General features: G+C 41.9%; 1 protein-coding gene across 1 annotated transcript in view; it reads left to right on the forward strand.

Moving 5' to 3' along the window:
• Window positions 1-25083, forward strand: part of CFDP1 (craniofacial development protein 1) — a 127580-nt gene that overhangs the window by 22673 nt on the left and 79824 nt on the right. Inside the window, exon 5 of the mRNA XM_082712288.1 lies at window positions 1532-1651. Within this exon, the coding sequence (XP_082568414.1) occupies window positions 1532-1651 (120 nt within the window). The remainder of the gene's footprint in view (window positions 1-1531; window positions 1652-25083) is intronic.

Genomic DNA, 25083 nt, shown 5'->3' on the forward strand with positions numbered 1-25083 from the left:
AACATGTACCTAAGCTCAACATCAGTAAGTTAGACAAGTTTCTTTGTGGTTCAAGGGAAGGAGTATGTATTTGCGGAGTGATGGTCTAATCTGTGGTGTATATTCTCCCTCTTATTTTTTACTCTTGGCTCTCATTACTGAGAGGGTCATTGGGGAGAGTAGAGAGACACACAAATTAAGCCCGGGAAAGAGTGAGACCAGATTTTAGAGGTTCAGCAATTTCCATTTGATCCTCTGAATAATACTGACCATTGTAAGACCATGGATATGGGAGTAACAAAAGGTGGTGGTGTTTTAAGTCATCGCTCAAGATAAACTTGCCAGTGTTTCCTAGTGAAGGTTCTCAATACAGAACTCTCAGACTCTTATTCTGTGCCACTTGATAGGTGACATAGTGTAGGTGTGAAGAAAAATTGCTTCTGCTCCCCAGAAGCCCGGTTGGAAGGAGAGAAGAGACAGAGACTTACATCCTGCGGAGATGGAGTTTATCCGATTCACCTGCAGTTGTTCTTGGCCAGTTTATTCTGGAGGACCTTGGCTGACCGCTCACAGTACAGTGACCTTAATCTTGGACCCTCCTGCAGATAGACTGGAACTTAAACAAAATTCTTCAGATGTTTTTGTTGACTTGGCAAGACTAAGCAGGCATTAAACACTTGTTCTCTCTTTAGTTGAAATCTCAGGCATTGTCTGAACCTTTAGGACTCAGTTTTGTTGTTGGGTTTTTTTTTTAACCTTTTTTTTTTTTTTTAAAGATTTTATTTATTTATTTGACAGATCAGGTAGGGAGAGAAGCAGAGGGAAAGGGAGAAGCAAACTCTCCACCAATCAGGGAGCCTGATGCAGGACTTGATCCCACGACCTGGGATCATGACCTGAGCGGAAGGCAGACACTTAATCATCTGAGCCACCCAGGTGCCCCAGGACTCAGTTTTACTGAAGACCATTTTTCCAGATTTGAACTTGGACAGGATTCTCCATCCTGTATTTTTTTCCACTCCCACATGAGTGTTGGTTAGCCAGCTCGAAGGCATTTTCTTCCATCTTTGGGTTATTTTAGCTGTGAAACAGGAGCATTCTGCAGAATATTTCCAGTTGTTTATATTGTTACTCTTCTTCTCAAAATAATGCTAGTGTTTTCCTCCCAGAGATTCCACCTCCCCATTGCTCCCCAGTCCTTTAACTGTGAGTCCTAATCCACATGTGAGGGGCAGTGGGAGAACCTTCTCAGCCTTGCCATCCGCAGCCCACAGGAGCCGTGATTCAGCAGTGACCACTGGTGTGTGTGTGGCAAGCTGACAGAAGAAACGGAGACAATTTGAGGGAGATTAAGTACATACGTTGTTGTTCTTCAGTGAGGGAAGATGCCTTTATTTAGCACTGTGGTAGTGGACTTGAATCAGAAACCTCAGCAGCCAGAACTCACTGGAGGCCCACTGGGTGTTTTCCTTGTTGTTACTTACCCCTTTCCTTAGAGTTTGTTTCTCATCTTACTCTTCTTAAAAACTTGACGTTTCCCTCCTTGGCACAGGGTGACTAAGGAAGTGGATGCTACATCTAAAGAAGCCAAATCTTTCTTCAAGCAAAACGAGAAGGAGAAGCCACCGGCTCCTGTCGCTGCAGCGCTGCCGTCACTCCCTGCCGGGTCTGGGTGAGCGTTCTGGTCTCGGGCTCGGGGCTGCCTGGCGTGCAGCAGAAGCCGTTCTTGGTACAAGCGCCTGCTGGGGCTGTAGCTGGCAGGATGTGCTTTCGTTTGCCTTTGCTGGAATGTTTGCCAAAATGGAAGGTGCAATGAAAAATGAGCCTTAGGTTTCTCGTTTGATTCCAGCCTGAAGAAAGTGCTGATTTACAGCATTGACCACAGAGCCGAATGTGTAGGAGATTTACATTTAAAAATAATTTTTGAATGAAAATGTCACCGGTTTATTAGAACTTCGAGTGGAGATTGGGGTTGAGCCCTCAGTCCCATCCCCCAAGGACCTCAAAGGAACATTGGAAGGTCAGAGCTGATTTGCAAGTAATTCTATTGACACACTGCTGGGAATGTAATAGTTTTTTTTTTCTTCGTATTTTCAATATTACTTGAGTTATTTTTAGCTGAAGACTAGAATTTTTTTCCATTGGGGAAAATAAAAATTCCTTTCTTTATAACCTGTACGTAAGATGTAAAGCATCACAGTAAATACGATCAGCCAGGGCACGAGCCTGCAGGGACGTGACCGAGGACTGTGGCCCATTGGCGGCACCCGCCAGCCGCTGACTCCTGTGGGGAGGGCTGTCTTCTTGAGGGTTTGGGGAGGAATATGTCACCTCCAGGCGCTTCTCTGGCCCTCAGTCACATAGCTTGTCACTTCTTCCTTCCCTCCCTGAACATATGTATTTATCTCATTGCCACGAACAGTAAAATCTTGGGTTTGTTGTTGTTGTTTTTTTTTTTTTTTTACTAAAAAAAAAATAATAGGTTTTTCTATCAGGTTATGAGCTTTCCTAGCACAGGCCTTTCTCATCTTTGTAACACTGGCTCCACACAGTGCTGTGTAAGCTTGTGTGCTCATCTAGGTTGTGTTTACCCAGAGCAGACCCTGAGACAGGTTTGGGTACAGGTCATTTGTGTGGGAGCCGCCTTCAGGAAGCCCCAGCAGGGAGGTGGACAGGCTAGGAGGGAAGCCTGGGTAGGATGTGGATTCTGGCAGGTTACTGCCAGTAGCGGCTGGTGCTCCCTCCTTCTTCTAGTATCTCGCAGAGGTGGTGAAGAACACGGCAAGGGCAAGGATGCTGGGGTAGTTCTGCAGCTCCCATCTGTCACTGGCTCAGGACTACATCCACATGCCCTCAGTCCTCAGGCTGTGGGCGGCAGTTGCTTGTGGTAAGATGCGGCTCAGCGTGTGCCGTGATGGTGAATGCAAGTCCATGACCAGGCCCTGTCCACACCTCCCATATGCTCTTCATTGCTCCTTACCCCAAGGCTTTCGCTCTCACTGGAGCGAGTAGGTGGCAGAAGCAAGAAGCATGTAGTGGTTACATAGAAACGTAAGAAAGAAAGAGATTTGAGAGCTTGCTTCCATGGTGGAAATGATGTAAACACCAAAGAGAGCAGCCATGGGAGGAATGGAGTGAAGTGAACAGGGCTCTTCACACTGGCCCTCCTCAGATTCTAGGCCAGCAGTTTTCAGGCTGTGGTTTACAACCATCATTTAAAAGAAATAAAATGGAGGTGGGGGTTGTGTCTGGATGGCTCCATTGGTTAAGCGTCTGCCTTCAGCTCAAGTCATGGTTCCAAGGTCCTGGGATCCAGCCCTGCATCAGGCTTCTTGCTCCACGGGGACCCTGCTTCTCCCTCTGCCTCTGTCTACTGCTCTGCCTGCCTGTGCACGCCCTCTCTCTCTATGTCAAATAAATAAATAAAATCTCTTAAAAAAATAGCATACTATACTATTTTGTAAGTATTATTTCATAAAGTTTTTATACTGAGTGACAAACTATCTTTAGTGAGGGTTGAGATAAAAAAATGTGAGGCTGTAGGCTGAAGCAGCCTGTTTTTTGCCTTGTAATTGTTAAAATTGTTTGAAAGGGATTCTCTTCAGACCAGTAGCTTTCAGACTTGATCGACTCACAGTAAGGAGTGCATTTTATAGGATGCCCTAGTACGCTCATAACAATAGATGTAAAAAAGTGAAAGAAAACCTGGTAAAATATTTACCTTTGCTACACATGATGAATTCTGATTTTCATAATTTTGATTTACATAATAGTGTGGACTATGTATGATTTTTTTAAAAAAATGTCATGGGCCACTGAACTGATTTCATAATCTACTACAGTCTGAATTTGACAGATCAATCTTTTGAAAAAACTTAACCCAAGTTTTTTACTTGGTGGTATTATATGTGGTATTATTAAACATATATGTGGTATTATTAAACAGGGTCTCTGACATTTATTAAAAGTTTTACTGTAAAAGCTAACTCTGGATTAAGTATCACATAGAAATAAAGGCAAAGTTGCTTGTACCTTAGGGTTCAAGCATAGTTCATTTCAGCTAGCACAGTTTTTACTTTTAGCCTCCTTGGATATTTTTTAGATAATCCCCTTTTGATGCTTAGAGATTCTGCTTGGAAACCATGTGTGTTTCAGAAAACATTCTGTTGCTATAATGATGATGATAAGTAGAGGAGGGAGAAGTGGTAGCTTAACAAGGTCAGCTTGCCTCAGTCACTAAGTCACACGGCGAAGCCTCACTGTTTTCTGGATCCGTGCCTTCCTTTCTTAGAAAGAGCCAGTAATTCTGAAGGATAAATTGCTGAGATGATATCTGTATTAGGGAGACCCAGCAGGAAACAGATGGCATCCTCAAATTGGGATACTTTGAAGAGAATGTAATAACTCACAAAGTGATGAAAAACCAGAGATAGGATAGTGTGGTGTACTTGGGACCAGTAAGATGGGGCTGCATTACTTTCCCTAGACCTGAAGGGGCAAGAGGGGGACAGTTTTGGCACTGAAGACAGGGAGGGCCTCCTGACAGGATCTGAGCCCCTCACTTGAGCAATGGACTCTGCAGGGGGAAGCCAGGGGCATTACTACCCAGATCTCCTATTCCTCCTCCTCTTCCATCTCTTGCCAGGACACTCCATTCTGACGCTTATTAAAATGGTAAGGAGGACATCATTGGGATTATTGCAGTAGGTGGCAGGACTGTCACAATAAGGGAGAGGGATGGGGCTCAGCTCTCTGTACAGCAAAGACAGCTGGGGGTTTATGGCCAGGGAGCAGAATGAGGGCAGTAGGAAGGTGTCTGAGGATGGAACGTTACTGAGAGACCCCAGGGGTAGGGAGATTTTTGCTAAACAGACTTAACGGGATCCTCACCGAAGGCAGGCTGAGTATGTACTTACACATTGAGGGTGGGGAATGAGGAACTTAATCAGATATCCGGGCTGATCAGATATGAAGAGTGGAGCATTCTCTCAAAACTGAGCTAGCAGGATTCTTGCTAAAATTGGGCTAAATTGTTAAAATGCACACCCAGCAAGGATGGAGGCCAAGATTGAGGCCTAGTTGAGAAGAGGGCTCAAAGGAGCCTGACCAAAGTTTGATGAAGAGTGTCTTTCTCCAACTCTTCATACCGGACCCCATCTGGGACGGGGAGCAGAAGGACAGATGGAATTTAGAGGCACCAACCGGTAAAATACCTTTCAGTAGATGAGTGGACTGCTAACTCCCTTATAAAAGGGTCAAGTGAAATTTCACTAAGTCACTTTCTTGATTGAGATCAATTTCTTCTAAAGATTTTATTTATTTATTTATTTGAGTGCAGGGGTGGGGGGTGTGAAGGGAGAGAGAAAGAGAGACTCTTAGGCAGGCTGTAGCCTCGCGTGGAGCCCAACATGGAACTCTATCTCATGACCCTCAGGTCATGATCTGAATGAGCTCAAACCAAGAGTTGGGCACCTAACCAGCTGAGCCCCCCAGGTACCCCTGTTTCTTCAAAGGTGCAGTAGTGAAATGTAACAGAGTACAAGCATATGTCTAACTGAGTAAAAAAAGTGCTCAGAGTTGTACATGAAAATTTCTGGATAAATCCAGAAGGTGACCTTTAAAGTTGGCATGATCATTTTTCTGAAATGCATCTCAGAAAGTTTCTCCAAGTTGTAGTTGTGTGTGGAAGAAAACAGGGTCAAGAGGAATGCATCTGGTCTGGGGTGTCCAAGTGGGCACATTTATCAGTGCAGATAGTAGTATATGCTGCAGCCTGCACATGCCTGGTGTGGGAGGTCTTTTCAGGGAAAAATCTATAGAAATAATCCAATTTATTAAAATAAAATTATTATAATACTTTCCCACAGATGTTTTTCATTTTCATTTTTGAAGTTGCTTCAGTTTATAGAAATTGTCCAGCAGAAACACTTTATTTGTTTATTTTTCTTCTCTCTAAACAGATGTAAGCAATACAGGAAGACCAGAGCAGGAGGGTAAAACATCCTGTCCCACATTCTTTGCTAGCAAATAAGAACAGATTCACAGGAGCAAATGTTTGTAACTGAAAATGCATTTCCTCTACATGTTTAAAATAGCACACTGCTTGGGCTATAAAAAGCCAAGGTTTATGCTTTGGGAATGAAGTAAACCAAACAACCAGTTTTAATTAGAGGCAGGAATCACAGATGATAAGAAGCGTGCTCCACATTTGGCTGTAGAAAGCACAGTATACTCAGCTTGGTGAGTCTGTATTCCTGCAGTTCCGTGGCTCTAACCCATTCATCCACGGGATCCATTTCTTGCCCTCCACCCGTCCCGCAGCCCTGGCAGCCCCCTGCCGCAGTCCTCACTCCAGCACTGATGGCCGTTGGAACCCAGCTTTCGCGGGCATTCGGCTAAATCAGCCTTCACCCCACATTACTCACCTATTCCAGCAGGAGGCTGCTCTTAGACTTGTTAAAGTTGATAATCCTAGCCAAAGGCATCGACTTGTTACACTAAGGGCTTACTGTTTAGTTGCCACCTTATAGATTGGGAATGACCTGAAGCAGCAAAACATTGAAGAATGAAAAACATCATTTTTCCATGTGGTTTTTTTCTTATCGTCTCGGTCTTTTGACAGAAAACAGAGAAAAAAAACAAAGACCTTATCGTTGAGTCTCCACACAACATCGTGTGTGGTGTCAGGTTAGCAACGTTTTCCTCCCATATAGAAAATTCAGAATTCTGGGGTGCTGGGTAGCTCAGTGGGTTAAGCCTCTGCCTTCAGCTCAGGTCATGATCCCAGGGTCCTGGGATCGAGCCCCACATCGGGCTTTCTTCTCAGCAGGGAGCCTGCTTCCTCCTTCTCTCTCTGCCTGCCTCTCAGCCTACTTGTAATCTCTGCCTGTCAAATAAATAAATAAAATCTTTAAAAAAAAAAAAAAAGAAAAGAAAAGAAAATTCAGAATTCTGCACAGTGTCCTGCTGAAGGTAGAAGACCCAGACTAGAGACCTGTGAAGACAGTAGCCCCTGCCTGTTTCTGTGTCTTGTCTGTGCTCAGTGTGTTTGATCAGTTGGCACCCAGGAGCCTTTCATCAGTGCAGCATTCTTCCTGCCTGAGCAGGTACCTCGTCCCTCCCAGCCTCCTTGGACAGGAGTTAATAAGACCTTACTAGCTTTTAAGATTTTGCATTTTTCAACATGCAGTCTTCTGATTGAGAGCATCGTGCATGTCACTTAAAGTAGCAGGAATTAGGCATAGCCACAATATTAGGAGGAAGCATTTCTAATTTTTTTTTTAGAAGATTTTATTTGACAGACAGAGTTCACAAGTAGGCAGAGAGGCAGGAGAGAGAGAGAGAGAAAGCAGGCTCCCTGCTGAGCAGAGAGTCCGATGCGGGGCTCGATCCCAGGACCTTGGGATCATGACCTGAGCCGAAGGCACAAGCTTAACCCACTGAGCCCCAGGAGCCCCCATATTGGTAATTATTATAATAACTAAGATGATTGGAAGAAAGTGGGTATTTCAGCAGGTGACCTGTGATATTATGTAGTCTTTAAGAGAACAAATGGTATTAGTCAATTTAATGATTTAAAATTGGTTGTGCTTGGGGCGCCTGGGTGGCTCAGTGGGTTGGGCCGCTGCCTTCGGCTCAGGTCATGATCTCAGGGTCCTGGGATCGAGTCCCACATCGGGCTCTCTGCTCAGCAGGGAGCCTGCTTCCCTCTCTCTCTCTCTGCCTGCCTCTCCCATCTACTTGTGATTTCTCTCTGTCAAATAAATAAATAAAATCTTAAAAAAAAATAAAATAAAATAAAATTGGTTGTGCTTTTTTTTCTTTTTAGGAACAGCTTTATTAAGCTATTTTTATTTATTCACCAATTTAAAATGCACAGTTCATTGGTTTTTAGCATATTTGCATAGTTTTGTGTTTGTAAAGCTATGCAACCACAATAATTTCCATCACCCCAAAAAAGAAATGCAGTCTCTCTCCATCCCTACCTATCTCCTATGTGCTCAGGCAGCCACCAAACTTCGTGTCTAAGTTTGCCTGTTTGGACATTTTATAATTGGAATTGGGGTCATACAATATTTTCCCTTTTCTGTCTGGCTTCTTTGATTTAGCATGCATAATGTTTTCAAGATTTATTCATGTTTCTGAACTGCATACCTTTTTATGGCCAAGTAGTACTCCATCGTATGACTATGCCACATTTTGTTTACCTATTCATTCATTGATAGACACAGAATTGTTTCCACTTCCTTGCTATTAAAAATAATGTGTCTCTGAACGTTCATGTGCAGGTTTTCATGTGGACGTGTGTTTTTATTTCACTTGGGTATGTACCTGGGTGTGGAATTGCTCGGTCATACTTGGACATGCTCTTGAGTAGGAGAATGAGGCATAAGAGAAAAATCCAGGAATGGTATGAAGGGTTGGTGCCTTGGGTTGCCTAGATTTCTTCCACTGTGATTTCTCTGAAGCATGTACAGTTCTGTATGTAAGCTCCAGCTGTAGGAAAAAAGATGGATGGAAAACTGTGATGTTCAGTAACATTATTAAAGCAATGGCTAGAAAAAAGGTAAGGCAGTTTCCTTCCTTCTTAATTAATTCTAGAAGTAGGAAGAGTGATTTAGGCCTTTTGATTTGCTCCCACAACAAGGTTTAAGCTTTCTACTTAGTTGTTGGATGATAATTTGGGATTTTAGTTTGGTTGACTCAGGGCCGGCCCTGTTCTTATTTTATTGCTGTTTGTAAATAGATGTTCTTGACCTTACCACTAACTTTTGGATTTAACTTTGTTATTCTTAGTGGTTGTGGTGCTGTCAGTAGGAGGTGTTCAGAAATGTGTGGTGAGATATTTTGGTTGTCACAAGACTTGAGGAGGCCACACTGGTACTTAGTGGGTGGAGTTCAGGAATACTAAATCTCTGCATTTGCTCAGGACAGTTTGTACGGGGACGAATTTTCTTTTCCAAAATCCCCTTAGAGAGACACTGTTTTCGGGAGCTGGAGTCCCTCAGCTATATAACCACTGGGCTTTTCTTCAGTTTCTGGTTTGAGACTCCACTCCAGGGCAGGCATTCACAAACTGGCAATCCATGGACCGAGCCTATCCTTGGATGTTTTTATTTGGCTGGTATTTAAAAACCAGGAAGCTCACATAAAAATCTGGATTACTGGCTTTTCTTTAGAAACGAGAAGTTGTGCCATGCCCTCCGTCTTCCCTTACAGCACAGTGAGCTGGAGCAGAGTGTGTGGGGTTTGCCCTTTCCTGGCTCAGATTCAGCTGCTGCTTTCTTCCTGTTACCTGCTGGGTTCCTGCTGTAGTCCGGTGTTTTCAACACTGGGTTGACATGTTTCCCTTCAATGACCAGATCAGTTTCATTTTGGCACCAGTTTGTCCTTTAGATTAAATATTAGACATACTATCTTCTGACACTGTATGTTAAGTGTTTTTTACCTTTCCTCAAAAGGATAAATAGCTCCTATTGACGGATTTCCAAATTTAAGGCACAGTGCTGTGTTTCATATGTATTATTTTATTGTATCTACATAAATACTTTTAAGAGGTAAGTGCTAACTTGGTACCCATTTCACAGACCAGACACAGAGGCTTAGGGAGGCACCATTGACTTGTAGAGTTTCTCTAGTTGATGGTGGAGGCAGGATTCCAGTCCACATCCATTTGAGACAAAGGCTGAGCTCTCAGCCACTGTGTCATACAACCGTTTTTATTTCCCACCTAATTGGTCTTTTTAGGTAAGAAGTATCTCTTCAGCTTTATAACTGATGAGGGGCTCTTTGAAAGCTATTTTGAATTTTTTGGTTTTTTTTTATGGAAATGAGATGAATGTTTCCTCCCTTTTCCTTTGTAGGCTTTCCCCCCATTAATAACCACAGCTAATTCAGGTCTCCTGTATTGGATTTCAGTCCCATAACTCTCTCATGAAATTGAAGGTGTAGCACATTTAAAAAAATGTGTTGCAGGTATGTTTGTACATTGATAATCTGTCAGCAAGCAACAGTGAAGCTGTGGACAAGATGTGATCAGTCAGCCGGGGGTAAGAGCAGTAATGGTTATTGTAGCTTCTGGGTGGTAATTGGCTTCTGCTGAGGTCTGAGTCCTACACTGTATGCAGCTTATATGAGGGTGTTGCCAGGAGAGCCAGGTTGGGAGATAATCCTTGCCCAGTTGGGCTCAGTGCATTTCTTCCAGTGGTCATTTGTTCTAGGGTAGCAGAATAGCTTTTGAGAAGATACTACTTTCTTTTTTTTCTTTAAGATTTATTTATTGAGAGAGAGCGAGCAAGCATGAATGAGAGGGACAGAGGGGGAGAGAGAGAGAGAATCTCAAGCAGACTCCCCTCTGAATGCAGAGTCCCCTGCGGGACTCAACCTCACAACCCTGAGATCATGACCTCAGCCAAAACCAAGAGTCTGATGCTTAACCAGCTGTGCCACCCAGGTGCCCCAAGATGATTTTTTAAGGACCTGCTATGACCGTTGAAATGATTGATTCTGACAGTGTTGGTGGTCTTGCTTTTATTTTACTTGGCACTCCAGTGTCATGTGTTTTGTAATGGGGCAAGAAAACATGCACTGGACTTTCACCTTTATGTTCTTAAGTGGATGCTAATTATTTAGCGTCATTCAGTTTTAGCGCATCCTTTTTTTTTTTTAAAGACTTCATTTATTTATTTGACAGCGCGAGAGAACACAAGCAGGGGAGTGGGAGAGGGAGAAGCAGGCTGCCGGCTGAGCAAGGAGACCCATGTGGTTCCATCCCAGGACCCTGGGATCATGACCTGATTCGAAGGCAGACACTCAACCCACTGAGCCACCCGGGTACCCCAGTTTTAACTTATTCTTAACTTGCTTTTTACATATACCTTTGTAGGTTTTGCAGGTACAGAGTAAATGAGTTTGAAGTTGAAATTAAATTAATTCCCTAAAGATTTCCCCATGAATAGTTGGAATATTTTGAGTTTATTAAAGGTTATCTCATTCACATTCTTGATTTGAAGATACTGTTCCAGGCTAAGCTAGCAACGAGAATAATTACAAATGGAGAGATTAATAATACTTTTTTTTTCTTTCCTTTTTTTTTTTTTTTGGTTTGGGGAGGGTGGTAGAAGATTTGACCAGTTGGGTCAATTGGTGAAATGCCAGCCAATGTGAGCATCTAAATGAGATCTCAAACATAGAAAAGCTTTCAAGGCAAGAAAATTTTTCATTTGTGGTCACCAGGATTGGGGTAACCTCTCTCGGTTTGGATTGAGTACCTACAGCAAATACTGTGAACGTAGGAAGTGTCCCTAGTGGTTTTCAAGGTTGCCCACAGTGGGACAGAGTCTAGTGTTTTTAGAAAATCCTTAGAGGATTTGTACCTTATTACACAGAGCAGCTTTCTTCCTTTTGCTCTTATCATTGAGTTATAGTTGCAAGTTTCAAAAATCTGAGTTTTAAGAACGGGGTGGCTATATGTGTTACAAACTTCTAAAACTTCGTTTTGCTATAGGGGCGCCTAGGTGGCTCAGTGGTTAAGTCTTTGCCTTCGGCTCAGGTCATGATCCCAGGGTCCTGGGATCGAGCCCCACATCTGGCTTCCTGCTCTGCGGGAAGCCTGCTTCTCCCTCTCTCACTCCCCCTGCTTGTGTTTCCTCTCTCGCTGTGTCTCTCTCCTCAAATAAATGAATAAAACCTTTCAAAAAATTTTTGTTTTGCTACAATACGGTACCCTTGGTTATACCAGTTTTCTCTTGGTGTGAAATTCAAGTCAGGAAAGTACATGGGGTGCTTTGCTGGGAGTGTGGGAAGAATAGGAAGAATGGCTGGAGTTTTGGTGTTCACAGAGCTTAGCGTGGTAATTGGAAATTGACTTGGAAACAAAGTTGTGGAAACCTTTCTTTAAGGAGAGAATTGTGATGCTCTAGGAATGAAGGGGAACTATTTTGGTTACCTAATAAAAATGCTGATTCCTTGAGTTTGTTGTTTCATGTGCATTCTTTCAGTGTACACTAGAGGGCAGAACCCCCCCAGAAAAGATACTTCTTTGGCTGGGTACAAGAAGCTTGGAGATTTGATATATGAGTGCTAAACAGTTTTCTTTGCCTAATTAGATAAGTCTTTTGGCATGAGATTTCTGTATGCTGCACTGTTTTCTACATTTTTCCTAAATTAAAATTTGTTTTGTTTTCAACTCTACCATTGTGCTTAGAAAATGAAAGATGGTTTTTCTTCCCTCATTTTTTCTTGGAAAGGCAAAAGCTTTTTTTTTTTTTTTTTTTTTTTTTATTTGAGAGAGAGAGACTGAGACAGCATGAGAGAAGAGAAGGTCAGCGGCAGAAGCAGGCTCCCCGTGGAGCTGGGAGCCTGACATAGGACTGGATCCCAGGACTCAGTCCTGGGACTCCCGGATCATGACCTGAGCTGAAGGCAGTCACTCAACCAGCTGAGCCACCCAGGCTCCCTTGCAAAAGTTTTTAATCATTGTTTGCTTTTTTTTTTTTTTTTAATTTTTTATTTTTTATAAACATATATTTTTATCCCCAGGGGTACAGGTCTGTGAATCACCAGGTTTACACACTTCACAGCACTCACCAAAGCACATACCCTCCCCAATGTCCATAATCCCACCCCCTTCTCCCAAACCCCCTCCCTCCAGCAACCCTCAGTTTGTTTTGTGAGATTAAGAGTCACTTATGGTTTGTCTCCCTCCCAATCCCATCTTGTTTCATTTATTCTTCTCCTACCCACTTAAGCCTCCATGTTGCACCACCACTTCCTCATATCAGGGAGATCATATGATAGTTGTCTTTCTCTGCTTGACTTATTTCGCTGAGCATGATACGCTCTAGTTCCATCGATGTTGTCGCAAATGGCAAGATTTCATTTCTTTTGATGGCTGCATAGTATTCCATTGTGTATATATACCACATCTTCTTGATCCATTCATCTGTTGATGGACATCTAGGTTCTTTCCATAGTTTGGCTATTGTGGACATTGCTGCTATAAACATTCGGGTGCATGTGCCCCTTTGGATCACTACATTTGTATCTTTAGGGTAAATACCCAATAGTGCAATTGCTGGGTCATAGGGCAGTTCTATTTTCAACATTTTGAGGAACCTCCATGCTGTTTTCCAGAGTGGCTGCACCAGCTTGCATTCCCACCAACAGTGTAGGAGGGTTCCCCTTTCTCCGCATCCTCGCCAGCATCTGTCATTTCCTGACTTGTTGATTTTAGCCATTCTGACTGGTGTGTTGTTTGCTTTTTTATTACAAATAAGAAAGTAAAAATGACCCAGAGTTCCACCACTTAAATTTTTTCATAAAAGAGCAATGAAATTTCCTTGCCACCTGCCTGTTCTTTTTTCCCAACCCCAGAGGCTGACACAGTTGACTTTTAAACAACATGGTTGCTGGGTCATCAGGTAGATGCACCTTAAATCCTACCAGATGCTTGCCAAATAGGCAATACCCATCTGAATGAAGTGGCTCTGGTATTAGGTGAGAGGGCCCTTTCCCCACACCATGACTCCCATCTGTCAGGGCTTTCACCATAGTTGAGACATTAACTGGATTTTTCATAGCCTCCTGGTTTCATTTCTTTCAAGACAGCCTAATGCTGTATTTCTGTATATTGGCCAAATGTCAGTTAAGATTTGAGTATTACCCATAGGTAGTCTCCGTACTATATCCAGTCTTCACAGTTAGCCAATTCTCAGTCATCTGAGAGTTCAGTTATAAAAATCTGAGTTTTATAAACACTGAGAGAAATTGTGAGCCAATTTAGGACCTAAGTATTACTGGTCTATTAAAGTGCTCTGTGCTCTTGCTTTCTTAAGTCCTTAATGTTTGAAGTTAGTATTCCCAAATGTTTTATTTAAAGTCAGTGAAGAATGTTACTTATCCTAAGCATAGCAGTCAGTGATTCATGTTTTCTGATCAGGTTTTCATATAGGCATCTTGCTGCCATTTCATGGAAGGTTGTGATCACACAGAAAGATTCATATTAGGTAAATATTTTAATTTGGATCAGGGAATTTTTCTTATGGGAGAGGCCAGGCAGATGTGTTCTAATTATTTTGGTCAGGGGTTGAATATGAGTCCGATCTTAAGTCCAGCACTTCCTGTATTCATTTGCTTAGCCCTGGATCCTTGCCAGAACGGCTACCCGAGGGAACCGATGATAAATTTAAACTGAACTCACTTAAAACTTCTAAACGAGGCTAATATTTCTGTGTCATTGAGAAAATGGAAGATTCTGAACAAGCATTAATCTTTAGATCTAATAATTCTGGATGTATAAGATCGTAAAAAAAGTCACAGGCTTTTGATTATTAGCCACTTCTTGAATTTGAAATGTGGTACAACAATTTCAGTCGTTGCTAATTTGAGAATGAATGGGAAAAATCCATGTGTCGCCTTGGCTTCTGCTTTAAACTGGGATCTTTTAGCCCAATTGCTTGTGAGATAGATGGTGAGCTGTAGGAGGGAGAAACCAAAGGAGGAGAGTTTTCTCTCCAGTCAGATGGAGCATGACTTGTTTGGACCAGAAATGAGAATCAGATCCAAGGATAACCATGTGCAAAACACTATTGATCTTGGTCTCTTGTCTACTGGCTGCGAGCTTTAAAAAAGGATTTGAGAAATTCCGTTTAGAACTTTAACCACAAGCATCATGTCTGCTTTCCAGCCATGTTTCTGTGTTGTGCTGTGGTTGAAGCAATTCCGAGTTTTTTATGCCATTTCAGAAAGTCATTCCGATTTAGCTTTGGTTGGACCAGTCTGAACCTCAATTTCTCAGTCTTGATGTGGTAAAGCCAGCTTTCCCATTGGTCTATAACTTCGGTCAGCTGTGTGTTTGACAGTATTGTGTAAGAACCAGTCAGGAAGAATTCCAGCTACATGAAGGGCTAGATTTTAAAGTATCTGTCTTTATGAAATTGGAGTTTTTTTTTTTTTTTTTAAACCCCTTTGAGGTAGGAGTTTGGTTAACACCATAATGAAAGCAAAGATTGATGTTTCTTAGCCATGGTAGGGAGGGTCTGTGATAAAGACGTTTATTTTCCTTCTATTTTATCAGTTGCTGACGAAATTGGTTGGCAATGGAAAATGAAACACAAGTCTTTTCTCCCTATGATACACTGTCTCCGGCCACTCCTTTCTGATAAGACTGGTACGCCTCTGAGCTTTCTGCTGCCACCTTTACCGTATTTGTTTAAGGTTTTCTCAAGGTTCACAGACGTCTTCTCTTTGTTTAATAATACTGTTCCTCTACTTTAAAGCTTTACCTGCCTCTTTGATGTTGGCGATTCTGTGCTCTGCCCTTCCAGTACTGCCTTTCTCCTGAGCTCCAGACCCGTATTTCTTATTGCTTACTAGAAATTTATTTTGGATTTCCTTGACACATGTACACTGGTCCAACATTTGACTCATTTTCTCTGAGTCCTCCCATTTTACAGAGCTGAACAAATGGAGCCTGTGAAGTTAAGTAGCTTGTCCAAGGGAGAGGGCGTGGACTAGAATTAAAGGCTTCTTTCCAGTCCAGCGTGGTCATCTGCTGGGCCAAACTGCCTGCCTGTCTCTGGAGGAAAAAATGTGCCCCATCGTTCCCCCAGTCACTCAGGGCGTGTTTGGTTATTTCCCTTTCTTTTCCTTGCCTCCCCAACTGCCCAATGCATTCAGAGCTTTTAATTCTACATTCACAATGTCCGCAAGTGCTCATTTCTTTTCTCTCTCTTTTTTTTTAAAGATTTTATTTATTTATTTGACAGAGAGAGATCACAGGTAGGCAGAGAGGCAGGCAGAGAGAGAAAGGAGGAAGCAGGCTCCCTGCTGAGCAGAGTGCCGGATGTGGGACTCAATCCCAGGACCCTGAGATCCTGACCTGAGCCGAAGGCAGCAGCTTAACCCACTGAGCCACCCAGGCGCCCCGCAAATACTCATTTCTATTCTTTTTGCTCCCTTGTCTCTCCTCTTTCTCTCTGTATTTCATCTCATTCCCATTTACCTTTTTTCTGGATCTTAAGCATCTGTCTCTGTGTGGTTTGAATATTTTCTCAAGGTTTGGACTATTGTAATCATTTCCTAAGTTTACTTAAAGGCTGCAGTCCCTCTTCCTGCTTCCACCCTGCATGCCACTGGTGGGATAATTTGGCAGAGATTCAGTTTAGATTATGACACTTGCTCAAAAGTTTGATACCCATGTACAGTTACGTTCACGTTCTTTAGTAGCCTGATGTTAGTGAACACTGTACTGTAGCTGTGGCCAACCATACCTTGTTCTGAATTACTTTGACAACCAGAGAGGAGTCCTTCCCTTTACCCATCTTCTCCTCCCTCAGCTTTATTCAGCTCTTCTCTTCTCTCCCTTACATGCCCTCATCTCTCCCCATCGGTTGGAATCCTGCTTGTTTTTCAAGCCCCATCTCTGCCCTCATACACTCTTCCCTGATAACATACCCTCGTTGTAGTTCTTTTCCACTAACAGTCCCTTAAATGTTTGACCATGAGGTATAGTTATTTTATTCCTTCTTATTTGTGCCCTACGAAGAGTAGAGGCTCTTTTAAGCTCTTCTCTTGACTTTGGATTTCTGCAGTTTTAATACAGTATAGTTTCATGGCTTTTGAAAGTTCCGAAAAATTCTCAAGCTTTGTCTTTTGAATATTGCCTCTTTGGCATTCTGCCAGTCTTCTACAACTCCTGTTAGGTGTATGTCAGATCTTCGCAGTCTGTCTTCCATGTTATTCCACTTTTCTTTGGTATTTCTTTCTTTTTTTTTTTTTTTTTAAGATTTTATTTATTTATTTGTCAGAGAGAGAGCGAGCGAGAGCGAGCACAGGCAGACAGAGTGGAAGGCAGAGTGAGAGGGAGAAGCAGGCTCCCCGCGGAGCAAGGAGCCCGATGTGGGACTCGATCCCAGGACGCTGGGATCATGACCTGAGCCGAAGGCAGCTGCTTTACCAACTGAGCCACCCAGGCGTCCCCTCTTTGGTATTTCTAATCTCATTATTTGTCTGAGTGGCCTTCAGTTACTTCTGTTTTCCAGGGCTTTGCTTTTTCTTCAGCTGTGTCTGATCTCTTTTAATCTGTCCATTGGGTTTAATTCAGTGGCTGAGCACTTGATTTTTTTTTTTAATTCTGGGGATTTTTTTGAAAAAAAAATTTTTAAATTTTATTTATTTGAGAGAGCACAGGTAGAGTGAGGGGCAGAGGGAGAAGGAGACTCCCCACTCCCCGCCAAGCAGGGAGCTGACATGGGGCTCTGTCCCAAAACTCTGGGATCATGACCTGAGCCAAAGGCAGATGCCCAACCAACTGAGTCACCCAGACACCCCTGTTTGGTTTGTTTTCAATTCTGCTTGTTCTTTTTCCATAGGATCTTGATTTTGAGGCTTTCTTTTATATTTGTAATCATTTTATTTGTATACTTACTTATAGTTCCTGTCTGATAGGTCTTTCTTTTTTTTTTTATTAATTTTATTTATTTATTTGACAGACAGAGATCACAAGTAAGCAGAGAGGCAGGCAGAGAGAGAGGAAGGGAAGCAGGCTCCCCGCTGAGCAGAGAGTCCGACTCGGGGCTCCATCCCAGGACCCTGGGATCATGCCCTGAGCCGAAGGCAGAGTCTCAGTGAACCCACTGAGCCACCCAGGCGCCCCTGATAGATCTTTTATGAGAAGTTCTTGGGGTTCTAAAGTTAACTTTATTTTATGTTGGCCTTTTTCCCGTGGATTATTTTCTTTTGTATTTAGTATTTTTTATTCATCTTTAGCAATGTTTTGTCTATGAGGTGATATCCTATGGCCTGGGATGAGTTGTATTTCTCAAAAGTAGGGGGGAAGTTGTATCTTCGAGACACCCTGGCTTGGGCTAATTTTTATTGTTAATTTTTTGCTTTGGAGCTCCTGGAACACTCACATATTACAATTGAAATTAGAATTGTGACCCTCAAATCTGTGTTACTCCAGACTCAGGGTTTCAGTTCTCAGGAGATAGTTTTTCCCCTCTCCCTACAGCCCAGGCTGAGAGGCTTTCTTGTTTGCTCCCCAGGCTGTTAGGTGAATTTTTCCTGATCTGTCCTTTCCCTGAGCATGCATAGAGTTCCACTTTATTTAGGGTTTTAGTTCTTTTTTTAAGATTTTATTTATTTATTTATTTATTTGACAGAGAGAGAGAGAGAGAGCGGGCACGCACAAGCAGGAGGAGCATAGGCAGAGGGAGACAGAGAAGCAGGCTCCTGGCCGAGTAGGGAGCCCGATGCGAGACTCCGTCCCGGGACCCTGGGATCATGACCAGAGCCGAAGGCAGCCGGCTAACCAACTGAGCCACCGAGGCATCCCTAGGGTTTTAGTTCTAATTCTCCACCTTCTGTGAGCCCAAGACCAGTCCTGTTATGTGGGTATAACAAAATCCCGGTGGAAGTTATTGAAACTTCTCCCCCTCCCCATGTGCAGCCCTATAGTCACTGTGTCTGCTCATGTGTTTGTGCTGGGGTTTGCACTTCCTTCTCTGATCCTGGCTCTTGGGGTTTCCCTTTCTCTCTTGTCAGTTTAGCTATGCATCTGAAATAATTTGGGGTATATTTTTGCATCTGAAATAATTTGGGGTATATTTTTGCATCTGAAATAATTTGGGGTATATTTTATCTGGCATTTCTAGGTCTTTATCTGGAAAACGTTTGGGTTATATTAAACATCCATTTTGTGTGAACTAAGAAGTTCGTTGTGAGCTCTTTAAGGGCGAATACCCTACATTGATTGTTTCCACGTTTCCCTGCCACTAGCACAAACCTGTCCATTCCATTTGATGATTTTGAAATGACTTAAAGGAAACATGTTGATGACTCTGAGCTTAAGAGGAAATAGCCACTACCTTTAAAAATACATCTCATAGGGGCGCCTGGGTGGCTCAGTGGGTTCACTGAGCCTCTGCCTTTGGCTGAGAGGCTTTAAGCCGCTGCCTTTGGCTCAGGTCATGATCTCAGGGTGCTGGGATCGAGTCCCGCATCGGGCTCTCTGCTCAGCGGGGAGCCTGCTTCCCTCTGTCTCTCTCTGTCTGCCTCTCCATCTACTTGTGATTTCTCTCTGTCAAATAAATAAATATATAAATAAAATCTTTTAAAAAAAATACATCTCATATTTCTGATACCTAGTATTTCATATTAGAAAGAGAAGCTGTCAGAGAAGCTGTTGCTTCTCCTACCCAAGACCTGCTAATTTTCGTCATTAAAATGCTGCATCTCTTAATTGTTCAAGGCTCTTTTTTTCTTTTGAGCTATTTGAATTATTCTATTTGTTGGGTTTCCTTATTCTTTATTTTGAAATGAAGTATCTGGAAATAACTTTCTGATATCATCTCTAAAGCATCCATGAATTTTCTTGTGTGAAATTCTCTTATATCTGTATCAATTTATTTGTAACTCCCCTTTCAGCCCCATCTTACCATTTTGAAAATCAGTATCCTTCATTATTGTGGACCTTTTTGTCTGTCTAGTTTCTGACCCCCTCGAACTTGTATATGCCACTCTTTGTGGGAGGCAAGAAGCTATTAAAACCCCTTGATTTCCCACCCTCCTTTGCTTCTTTTAGTTAGGAACTTGGGCTTCATGAATCAGACATCTGCCCAAGGTGTGAATCCAGGGCTGGTGAGGCAGAGGCAAGGAACACTGCAAATCTCGGGCCCTCTTGGGTGTACCCCTCTTGGGGGTACCAGCTGCAGCATATGCATAGCAACCCTGATGGCTGTGTCTTCGCCAGTGTAGTCTGTGGTGTGATTGGGAGCCCTTGTTTCTGGCCTCTGAATGTGCTTTTTGAGTCCTCCCAGATTTTGTGAGTAACCCAATACTTTTTTTTTTTAATCTTATTTATTTATTATTTGAGAGAGAGGGAGAGAGATTGAGATAATGACTGGGAGGAGGGGCGGAGGGAGAAGCAGACTCCCTGTGGAGCAGGGATCCTGCCACAGGACTCGTGAGCCAAAGGCAGACACTTAACCCACTGAGCCACCCGGGTGCCTGATCCAATAGCTTTTAATTATTGTTATTAAGGCATTTATTTTGAGAGATTGTAGATTTATATACAGTTGTTAAAATAATACAGGGAGATTTCTTGAACACTTGACCCAGTTTCCCCTTATGGTAACATCTTATAATATCACAACCAGAATAATGACATCAATACAGTCAAGATAGAAAACATTTCCGGGTGGGGTGTGTGGGAGGCTCACTTGGTTAAGGATCCAGCTCTCAGCTGATGATCTCATGGGTCCTGAGGTGTAGCCCCCATGTGGGGCTTTGCACTCAGCAGGGAGTCTGCTTAAAGATTCTGTCTGCCCTTCCCCCCAACTTGCACACATGCATGTGCAAGCTCTTTATTTCTCTGAAATAAAAAAATCTTTAAAAGATTTCCAGTCCACTAAGATCCTTCATGTTGCTTTGATAACCACATCTATTTTTCCTGCTGCCCCTCTGGTAACTGGTAATTTGTTCTTCATTTCTGTAATTTTGTCATTTTAAGAATGAAAACATACAGTATAAAACCTTTTGAAATTGGTCTTTTTCCCTCTGCAGATTCATCCAGGTTGTGTGTATATCAGTAGTTCATTTATTTTTATTGTTGACGAGGATTCTGTGCTGTGAATGATTGTTTCATGTTCTTCCAATGAAGGACATCTGGGTTTCCAGTTTTAGGGCTATTACAGATGAAGTGCTGTAAATATTCATGCACAGGTTTTTTTTGTTAACATAAATTTTCTATTGCTACTATGACAAATTATCACAAATTTAACTGCTTACACAGCAGAAACTTGTTCTCTTTTTTAATTTTGTAGACAGAAGTTCAAGATGGGTCTCACTGTAAGAAAATCAAAGCAGGGGGCGCCTGGGTGGCTCAGTGGGTTAAGCCTCTGCCTTCAGCTCAGGTCATGGTCTCAGGGTCTTGGGATCGAGCCCCGCATCTGCTGAGCAGAGAGCCTGCTTCCTCCTCTCTCTCTGTCTGCCTCTCTGCCTACTTGTGATCTCTGCCTGTCAAATAAATAAATAAATCTTAAAAAAAAAAAAAAGAAAGAAAATCAAAGCAGGTTTGTGTTTCTTGTGAATATAGGACTTAGATTCTCATTTTCTTGGGATCTTGTCAGCTGTGGACCCTTCCCACCTTCTAGAGACCATTCCCATTCTTGGTTCATGCCCCCTTTCTTCTGTTTTCAAAGCCACCAACAACTTGGTTGATTTCCCTCTCAAGCTATGATCTTGACTCCTCCTTCCATTCATCTCATCTCTCTGACCCAGCTGGGAAAGGTCCTCTGCTTTTAAGGATTCCTATGATTAGGTTGGGCTGACACAGATAACCTAGGATAAATCTCCCCCATCCCAAGGTCTGTTCTCTTAATCACATCCCTTTTGCTGTATATGGTAACTAATTCACAGATTTTGGTGGCGGGGGGGCGGAAAGGGTGTGGATATTTCTGGTAGCCCTTTTTAAATGTCATTTCTCAGAGATAAATGCTTGGAGAGGGGTGCAGTTGCTGGGTCATATGGTGGTTGCATGTTTAGTTTTTTTGCTTTTTGTTTTTAATTTTTAATTTTAAGTAAACTCCACACCACATGTGGGCTCAAACTCAGACCCCAGGATCAAGAGTTGCATACTCTGCCAACTGAGCCAGCTAGGCACCCTCATGTTTAGTTTTTGTAAGAAACTGCCAAACCTTTGCAGAAAGGCTGTACCATTTTACATTTCCACCAGCAGTGTGTAAGAGATCCAGTTTCTCCATATACTCATCAACATGTAGTGTTGTCACCAATTTGTCATTTTAGCCATTCTGATAGGTATATACTGATGTTTCATTATGATTTTAATTTACATTGACCTAATGGCTAATGGTCTTAAAGATCCTTTCAAGTATTCTTTTGCCACCTATGGATCTTTGGTGAAATGTTGATTCATGTCTTTTGCCCACTTCCTAATTGTATTATTTAGGTTTATATTTTTGAATTTTTTTTTTTACATTTTATTTATTTATTTGACAGAGAGAGATCACAAGCAGAGAGAGAGGGCCGGGAAGGGGCTCTCTGCTGAGCAGAGAGCCCAATGCGGGGCTCGTTCCCAGGACCCTGGGATCATGACCTGAGCAGAAGACAAAGGCTTTAACCTACTGAGCCACCCAGGCGCCCCTTTACTCTTGAATTTTAAGAGTTCTCTATGTATTCTAGATATTAGTCCTTTATTAGATATGTTGTTTGCAAATACTTTTGTCCAGTGTGCAGCTTGTCTTCTTTACAGAGCAAATATTTTTAATTTTGATGAAGTCCAGTTTTTCATTTTTTCCACTTATGAATTGCACTTTTGGTGTCAAGTCTAAGAATTCTTTCCCTAGTCCTAGATCCCAGATTTTCTCCTTTGCTTTTTTGTAAAAGCATAAAATTTTTTAATAATTTTACAAATTATATTTATAATAATTGTACATATTATTTTATAAATAATATATAGATAATTTTACAAATTATATAAATGTGTATATATACATATATATAATGTAAATATTTTTATAAATTGTAAAATTTTATAATTTTATGTTTAACATTTAAACCCATGATGTGTTTTGGGGTTAATTTTTATATAAGTTAGGATGTTTAGGTCAAGATCAATCTTTTTTTTTTGCCTATGCTGTCTGTCCATTTTCCAGCACCATTTGTTGAAAAGACCATCTTTGAATTGTTTTTGCACCTTTGTCATTGAATTGCTTTTGCACTTTTATAAAAAAAACGTTTGGCATATTTATGTGGCTCATTTCTGTACTCTGTTCTTTACATGTATTTATCCTTCTGCCAGTACGACACAGCCATGATTACTAACCTATATAATAAGTCTTAAAATCTGGTGGACTGATTCCTCCCACTTTATTCTTTTCAAAGTTAATATTCTATTTCCTTTGCCTTTCCATATATATTTTAATTTTTTTTCAGATTTTATTTGAGAGAGCACACATACGGCATGAAAGTTAGGGGAGGTGGAGAGAGGAAGGGAGAGGGTCAAGTAGACCCCGCCTTGAGCGCAGAGCCTGTCATGGGGCCTGATCTCACGACCCTGAGACCATGACCTGAGCTGAAACCAAGAGTTGCACACTCAACCGACTGAGCCACCTGGGCACCCCTGCCTTTTCATATATATATATATTTTAGAATAATTTTGTCTCTATCTTCAGAAATCCTGCGAATTTGGGGCGCCTGGGTGGGTCAGTGGGTTAAAGCCTCTGCCTTCAGCTCTGGTCATGATCTCAGGGTCCTGGGATTGAGCCCTGCATCAGGCTTTCTGCTCAGCGGCGAGCCTGCTTCCTCCTCTCTTCCTCTCTGCCTGCCTTTCTGCCTACTTGTGATCTCTCTCTATCAAATAAATAAATAAATAAAATCTTTAAAAAAAAAAAAAGAAATCCTGCGAATTTGGTAGGAATTGAGTTAAGCTTTGTCATGGACTGAATTGCCTGTCCCATGCTTCTCGGCCTTTTGGCTGAGATCAAGTGTGAAATGCCTGTCCTTTCCCAGATTCATGGGTTGAAGCTTTAATCTCCAAATGTGAGTATATTTTGAGATAGGACCTTAAGGAGGTACTTAGCATTAAATGAGGTTGTAAGGGTAAGGTCTTAATTTATTAGGACTGGTGTCTGAATGAAAAGAGGAAGAGGGGCACCTGGGTGGCACAGTTGGTGAAGTGTCTGACTCTTAGTTTCATCTCAGGTTGTGATCCTCAGGGTCATGAGATCAAGCCCCGCGTCATGCTCTGTGCTTGGTGTGGAGTCTGCTTGAGATTCTCCCTTTCTCTCTGCCCTTCCTGCTCATGTGCGCGCACGCTTTCTCTCTCTCTCTCTCTCAAATAAATAATAAAATCTTTAAAAAAAAAAAAAAAAGATGGGCGCCTGGGTGGCTCAGTGGGTTAAGCCCCTGCCTTTGGCTCAGGTCATGATCCCAGGGTCTTGGGATCGAGTCCCGCATTGGGCTCTCTGCTCATCTGGGAGCCTGCTTCCCCTTCTCTCTCTGCCTGCCTCTCTGCCTACTTGTGATCTCCCTCTGTCAAATAAATAAATAAATAAATCTTTAAAAGAAAAGAAAAGAAAGAGACATCAGAGATCTCTCATAAGTGAGCGTAGAGAAGAGGCTATGTGAAAACAAAGCAAGAATACAGCTATCTGTAAGCCAGAAAGAGAGGTCTCAGCAGACACCTGGATCTTGGACTTCTAGCTTTCAGAGTTGTGAGAAAATAAATTTCTGTTGTTTAAGCTACCTAGGGTATGGTACTGTGTCATGACAGCCCAAGCCGACTAATACAGACCTATGTATCAATCAGAGGGGAAATGATATCTCTGCTATGTTGAGTCTTCCAGCCCATAAACATGGTATGTCCGTATCCTTCCATTCATTTATATTTTCTTTCATTTATCAGCATTTTGTAGTTTTCAGCCTACAAGTCCTGTACATGTTTTGTTAGACATCTATGTACTATTTTTCTTTTCAGTGATTATAAGTAGTACTGTAAAATTTCAGTGGCTGCTGGTTCACTGCTAGTATATAGAAATATAATTGATTTTTATCTTGCATCCTTGCTGAACTTACATATTTTTACTAAGAGCTTTTAATACATTCTTAGGGATTTTCTACATAGGTAATCATTATTGCTTTTTACTTTGGCCACACTTCTCTCACCGTTGTGAATAAAAACAGTGAGAGTGGACATCGTTGTCCTGTTCCCAACTTAGGGAGAAGCATTCAGTCTCTTGATCAGCTTCAGGTTTTTTGTAGGTGCTTTTTAATCAAGTTGAGTAAATTCTCCTCTGTTCTTAATTTCAAGAGTTTTTATTGTGAATAGGTATTAAATTTTGTTAAGTGCTTTTTCTGTGTAGATTGATAGTCATGTGATTTTTTTTCCCTTTAGCCTATTAATATGATGAATTACATTGATTTATTTTTTATAACTTTTTAATGATCTTTTTAATAAGTACCGCACGCTAACCGATTGCGCTACTGGAGCTCCTGTTACAATCTTTTTTATAAGCTTGGTTGAAATGATTCTACAATTCACCCATTTAAAATGTACAATTCATTGGTTTTTATATATTCACA

This window comes from Mustela nivalis, assembly GCF_964662115.1.
Source record: "Mustela nivalis genome assembly, chromosome: 18".
Taxonomy (NCBI): Eukaryota; Metazoa; Chordata; class Mammalia; order Carnivora; family Mustelidae; genus Mustela; species Mustela nivalis.